Consider the following 7,586-nt stretch of genomic DNA (forward strand, 5'->3'; position numbering starts at 1 on the left):
TGTCATCGCAACTCCTCTCAAACCACACTACAGAATTTCATGAAACCTTTTCAGATAATAAGGACATACTACGTAGATGTGCATATCGACAGGAAATTACGATTCAATTTTTTTTCTAGGAGTTAAGCCCCTTTGAACTTATTTGCTTCAATATACTACTGCAACAGTTTGTCATCGCAACTCCTCTGAAACCAGACAACAGAATTTCATGAAACCTTTTTAGATAATAAGGACATACTATGCAGATGTGCATATCGACAGGAAATTACGATTCAATTTTTTTTCTAGGAGTTATGCCCCTTTGAACTTATTTGCTTCAATATACTACTGCAACAGTTTGTCATCGCAACTCCTCTGAAACCACACAACAGAATTGCATGAAACATTTTTAGATAATAAGGACATACTATGTAGATGTGCATATGGACAGGAAATTACGATTCAATTTTTTTTCTAGGAGTTATGCCCCTTTGAACTTATTTGCTTCAATATTCTACTGCAACAGTTTGTCATCCCAACTCCTCTGAAACCACACAACAGAATTTCATGAAACCTTTTTAGATAATAAGGACATACTATGCAGATGTGCATATCGACAGGAAATTACGATTCAATTTTTTTTCTAAGAGTTATGCCCTTTGAACTTATTTGCTTCAATATACTACTGCAACAGTTTGTCATCGCAACTCCTCTGAAACCACACAACAGAATTTCATGAAACCTTTGTAGATAATAAGGACATACTACGTAGATGTGCATATTGATAGGAAATTATGATTCAATTTTTTTTCTTATACAATTTTTTTTTCTTACTGTTATTTTATTTCTCCAGTGACAATGTGGGGACGTGGGGTATGTGAGCGCGCTCACTAAGGTTCTTTAATTTCAAATATACAGGTGTACATGTAAGTAGGATGCTCCAGTCCTTCAAGTTTTGTTGTTTTATTATTTCAAATATACAGATGTACATGTAAGTAGGATGCTCCTGTCCTTCAAGTTTTCTAGAGGGATGCCACATTAAACCTAGAAAATGTTGGTCCCTGTGTCCAGCACTCCAGCTCCTACATTGTGCTTGTTACTCCTCAATAATGGTTGATTATAACTTTATGAAACTTGGTAGATTGTTTGAATCTGATTTACAAAAATGCATGTCCGACAACATCAAATAAAAAAACTAGAAAAAAGTGCAACTTTGTACTATCATCATCTTCTTTGATACCCTGTATTTCAGTCAATAGCATACTCAAACATCAATCCAGGATGTTGGGGGTATTAGCCCAGTTTAGGAGACAGTTTTAGTTATTTTTAACTACATGGCTGAGTGTTATATAAAAGCACCCAACAATGAAAGAAATAGATATTAATCTTTATGAAATACATGTATAGAAGTTTCAGTGGCAGATAACAAGTACTGACTTTGCCATATTTTATATCAAGCCATTCAAAACAAAATCTCTAATTGCATTTGTTTTTAAAAATGATTTTAGGTATAGTGCCATGACCCCACAAGAAAAGAGTAACGCTATGAATCTTTGGAAATACAAGTGGGATACCTTTATAGAAGACATTATTGAATCATTCTGGAACCATAACCACATTGGAAGAAATGGTATTAATACCACTAATATTTTTGGTTATTAAGAGCTTCTTGTATAAATTGACAATAATCTCAGTACCAGAAAGATATTTCAAAATCAACTAAAGATCTAGATTAGATTCAGATTTTAAACTTATTGTTACTGTAAATTCAGAAATTATTGCATGCACTTATTTTTTTTAACTTTGTAGAATGGACTAAAATGCGAGATTAATTATTGCGATTTCAGGAAAATCAGCATACAGTTATTATCCATCAGATATATATGAATTCAAGTTTTTATTATTGCGATACTAATTCAGTCGCATTATTCGCATTAATAAAAACCTGGCAATAATTTCTGAATTTACAGTATGATTCTGCTAGCCCTGGCTAGTTCAACTTCAGCTGATATAGAGATCTATAGATTCTATAGAAGGGGTGTTAAATTTAAGAGAAAAGTGTATTGTATTTTAAACTTTGTTGATGGATTTGGTTGTCTCATATTGAGTTTCCATTGTTATAGTTATGCATAGCAGTGCTATGTAATCAGAGGGGCAGAAGGACTTTTTGGGGATGTCAGGATTTTGTTTTTAAATATGCTGGAATTCAGGATTTACACTTATCTACACTCAGGAACTATTGATTACTACAATCATTTATGTCTCCAAAATTTAAAATACAATACTGAGTGAGTTATCTCCCATTCTGTTGCAATATGAAACAAGTTTTTATTGCTTTTGTTTTGGTTAGAAATTGTCCAAATTATGTTTAAAAAACAATAAAATGTTGTTAATGATAATTATGTGTTAGAAACAACTTTATACCATATGGTCAAAAAATGTGTTTTGTGAAACCTGTATACAGTGGATTCAAATTTTTTGTGGAGTATCAATTTTGGTGATTAAGTGTATAAAGGGAACCCCTAATTTGAATTTTCAACAAAGTATAAATTGTCTTTAGGCTTAGTCTCTATATAAACTTTTGCAAAACCATAAAATCAAATTTCAACAAAAATACCATTTTTCCTCAATTAATGAAAATTGGTAATAATTGAAAAGAAATGCATCTACAGTAGTTAGATTTTGTCCACTGCTAAAACAATCAATACCAGATAAAATCTTACAATCAGTAGTTTTTGAAGGTAAATGGTCTTTTTATATTGTGTATCTATTGATATCTTTTATTGTTGCAGTTCAAATATTCAATAAGAAGTCTTCCTGAGGACATTCATATAAGAATTTTATGCCAAATATAAGCTACTGATAATCAGTGCAAACAAATTGGATTTAAGAGTCAGATTTTAATTTACTAATTTCATTTAGTGTCTTACCTATTGATATACAAATCAATCTATTGAAAACTATTTTGTAATTAACTGTTGCTTAAAAAAACATGAAATAGACTCATATTTGATATTAATATATACATTTTATGCTACCATGTTTATCATGTTTATAATAACCATTTCAGCATTACTTTGTATTTACAGATCTCCATTCACTTGTTTGTAATATAAAACTATCAAACTCAAGGATTTGATCTAGTTGCAGACTGAACTGCATTAAACTTTTTCTTTATTTAGGATACTCAGGCCTTCTTTGATCAGTATGATTTGCTTGCTTTTTTATGGGAAATAAACCACTTCATATTAAAAAAAAAAAATAATACCTTATCTTATTATTTACCGGGTAAGTCAAAATGCGAGGTTTATTAAGCAGTTAAGAATTTTGATGTGGAAGTTGTACTACGGGAATGGATCATCATGCACAAGGATTCATATTTAATTTTTTACACAAAGTAACAGTAATAATAATATTTTCTCACAACACAATGCCAACTGTAGCTACAAATACCCAGTTTAGATAAATAATGATAAATTGACATTGGATGATAAAAGACATTTTTATTATCCTTATTGAGCTACATTGAAACATAAATATGCAAGGGGTATATCAAGAGCCCATTACGTACGCTCACTGGGATATAAATTCCAGGTAACATTTGAGCTAACTTTTTAGACATTTACTGCTGTATTTTACGGAAATTGCGTTTTTATATTGTGCAATTTTGATACTAGGGTATATAAAGTAATTTCTGGCACTAAAATGGCAATGATAAATTTTATTTTTCACTAAAATGGGTTAAAAATCTTGCACTAAACTGGGTTATACTTTAGCGCTAAAACGTTTGATTATTTTCGCTAAAATGTCCTACACCAAATGCATTCTAGTCATGTAGTTCTACTGTTGCAGGGGGCAATCGATATGGTGACAGTTAAACATCAAAACCCAGACTCCTACGGTTAGACAATGCTAAATGTCACCACAGATATTCTTTTGCGAAATGGGTATAACATTTTGTTATTTAGTACATTTGTAATTGTTGAATCTTTCTTCATGGGTGTTAATTTTGATAATTTAATGACTTTTGTTTTAATGATTCCTTTAAAAGCACAAATACTTAAGTAATAGAAACATATAATTTATGTTATATAAAATAAGGAGGCAGTGTTTCGTTTGTAGTTGAGATTTGTAAATTTTGTTTGTTTATGTAGATTGATTTCTATATTTATTAACATAATCTTTTGTCAATGACTAATTATGGTTTATTTATTATTTTTTTTGATTTAACATTTCCTCAGGATGTATGATAATAGAGCCATTATTTGGCCCCTGAAATAACAAAAATTATGTTAATGTTATTGATAAATGAACATGCTGATATAATATGGACATTTTGATGCAGAAAGGTCACTTATGAAATGGCTATGATGTCATAAACATGTCGAAATTGATATATTTGACCTGAAATGACTATTTTACATATAGTTTTTGGTTAGAACTGGTATGAGCAACATCCTTACCCAAAAAGATATTTTACATACATTTGCATCTTTGTAAATTCATCTTAAAGCAATATTGCCAATAAGACAATTATCCCACAGAATCAAAATTCAATCTTTTTTCAAAAATACCTGTTTTAGTAAACATTTTACTAACAGCGTAACTTTTTCGGAAATGAAGGAAGTTTGAAGTCCTAATATTCCTTATCACTATTTGTCCGCCATTACTAGACATCACAAAGGTCCCGTAAAATTTTGACGTCATAATAGAAAATATCTGACGCCACAATGGAAAAGGTATGGTGTATGACGTTAATAGTTCAAGAGGCGAAGATTTTTTGGTCAAGCGGCTCAGATTTCCAAATAGCGATAAGGTCTATTGAAATATGTAAGACAAAATTTAAAGATTAAAAGTCTAGTGTCTTATAAACATATGAAGTATGTTAAGTGGTAGATTTAAAATAATTTTTGATTTTCGAATGGGCTTATCATACTTTGTTCTTTAGATTTTAATTTACTTACTTAAAATTTTATGTCTATGTTTGTGCAGAAAGTGTTATTGATATAAACTGTTGCATCTGATAATATATATAGTAATGAAGATGCATGTTTAAAATTCATTTTTTTGTGAAATTTTATTTGTTAATGGATGATTAATTTAATTTATTGTGGTAATCATTTATAAGTGTTTTTATTTTTTTGTGATTTATCATTTTCATGTTTACATCATTTTAAATGCCAACATTTTTGTGAATATTTATGAATTGAAGTGATTAATATATGATTGTGTGACCAGATTGTATTTTTATATTGCAGGAAGACATCTTTTTAAAAGTGTATATTTTGTATAATTTTACATTGAAACAGAAGAATGAATACTTAATTTTCAGATTAGGCCAATTTAATTTAATAAGTAAGTTTTTATCCATGTCTGTCTTAAACTTTTAGGGTATTTTATTTTATAGCCAAACCAATATTAAGTTGGCATTGCTTGTCCATGGTATCTATGTTTGTCATTCTGTCCTTCCTTCATTCCTGTTGACCTATTTTTTGTGGAATCTAGTTCATGTCAGTTTTGTAATGCCTGTATATCTGGAGTTGATTAGGAGTACGTTATTGTATAATGGTGACCTTCAGATGAAGTAGTTTGTGTTTTATTAGATTTGACCTAATTTTCATGGAATAAAGGACCTTACACAGAATTTCATGAAAATTTTACTTTTCCGGACTTGTGCGGCAGATCTTGAGCTAATATTTGATATGTTTATAATGATGATTAACAGAGCTGTTTTATGGTACACCATTGTAGAATTTTAGTTTAAATTTTATCTAAAAGGGTCAACATCTGTGGTACAGGATGATTGACTTTCACTTTAAATATATACTGGTACATAATGAATTTCTCTGTTTCCCCATTTTATACATACTATAAACCCACACAGTGTTGCCAATATATGTCCTTGGTACATCTCACCTTTCATATGAATCCTAGAAATGTGCTTTTAAATGTTATTAGCACACAGGTAGTTTCAATCTCATTTATAAACATGTCAGTCACAGTCAGTGTTTTCCCCCCTAAATAATCGTCTACCATTTTGCTGCAGTTATCATTTTAATCGGTATAGAGTGTTAAATTGAACATCTTGTGGCTTTACGCAATTTTAATGTGTTTTTCTTAAGATATTAAATCACCATAAAAATTACCTAAAAATTTTTTTTAAATTCTTATATATGAAAAATAGTAAAATTTATCTTCAAATTATAAGAGAGCAGCAGGGGCAGATCCAGGAATTTAGGTAGAGGGTGGGCGCAAACTTAAATTTTTGAGTGAAATTATTGAAATTTTCTTTATTAAGTGGGGACAACCCATGCTTTGCAAATTTTAGGGGGGCGCACGCCCACCACGCCCCCGCTTGAATCCGCCCCTGAGCAGAATTTAAACACACCCTATTTCTGACTATCATTATAACAGATACAATAGGATCTGTGTTCCCAATTGCCATAAAACAATTGTATTTGTTATCTTGTACAGCAGATTTTTGTCTGCAGTTCCAACTGTCCTTACAATACAGTGGATTTTTTTAATGTATACAGCAGATTATGATGTGTGTTGATTATTACATCATCATTAATTATAGCCAGTTATAAGGTGTGCTTTAAACAAGGAAATTCAGTACATTATGGTAGGCTGAATTTTTTTATGCAGACATGGGTAAAGGAAAACTGTTTTGATATTTTTAATTTAAAACTTTTACAGACTTATTTTTTATGTAAAATTTTAATAATAAGATTTTATATTTATTGTTTTTAATATGCCTTTTAAATTTGTGAACTGTTACCAGTATGTATTGTATGAACTTGTTCCGTTATCAAAATAAAATTGATGAGAACCATTACAGTTGGTGTATTGATTTGTGACAAAAAGTAACAGAACACACTTGACAAAACCTAAAGCAGAGGAACATATTTATACCCCTTCTTTAAAAAAGTGGGGGTATACTGTTTTACCTCTGCCTGTCCATCCATCTGTCCGTCCATCCGTCAGTCCGTCCATCCGTCCCATGAATATTTTTCGTCGCATCTTTCTCAGGAACTACACCATAAGGATTTCTGAAATTTGGTTTCAGAGTTTATGTAAGTCAGCTATACCGTGTGATGCATTTTCAGATTCATCACTCAACAACTTCCTGTTTACCAAACACTTACATCATTTTACACATGGTTTAAATATTCCAAATGCATATTTGGGGGGGGGTATCATCAGTGAGCATTAGCTCACAGTTTCACTTGTTTGTTGTCCACTTTTAAATTTTTTTTTAATTATAATGAATTATAGTAATACCGGTATATTAAAAGAAAACCAAAATGCAAAAAAATATAGACAATGTTAGCAATTGCCAAAATGAGAATAGCTAAAGACAGATTCACCAGTAAAATCCTAAGCTTAAAACAATGAATACATGACAATGAACAACACCAAAATTTTTGGGATATGACCTATGATAGATTTTTGACATTTGGGTCTTGAGGTTGTTAAGGAACCATGCTTTACATAAAGTTCCAATCTTTACATAAGCCTTCTGGGAGTTTTCAGGAAACAAAATTTGCAGAATTTTTTTTGATGGATTCATTGTATTTGATAAAGGGAATATAAGTTAAGAATAC

General features: G+C 30.6%; 1 protein-coding gene across 1 annotated transcript in view; it reads left to right on the plus strand.

The window, feature by feature from the left end:
• LOC127700069 (adenosine deaminase AGSA-like) overlaps positions 1 to 6,817 on the plus strand; it is a 29,325-nt gene extending 22,508 nt beyond the window's left edge. The window contains exon 9 of the mRNA XM_052203535.1: positions 1,488 to 6,817. Within this exon, the coding sequence (XP_052059495.1) occupies positions 1,488 to 1,641 (154 nt within the window). The 3' untranslated portion in view covers positions 1,642 to 6,817. The remainder of the gene's footprint in view (positions 1 to 1,487) is intronic.
• Positions 6,818 to 7,586: the final 769 nt, after the last annotated feature.

The sequence above is a fragment of the Mytilus californianus genome, unplaced genomic scaffold (genome assembly GCF_021869535.1).
Source record: "Mytilus californianus isolate M0D057914Y unplaced genomic scaffold, xbMytCali1.0.p SCAF_48, whole genome shotgun sequence".
Taxonomy (NCBI): Eukaryota; Metazoa; Mollusca; class Bivalvia; order Mytilida; family Mytilidae; genus Mytilus; species Mytilus californianus.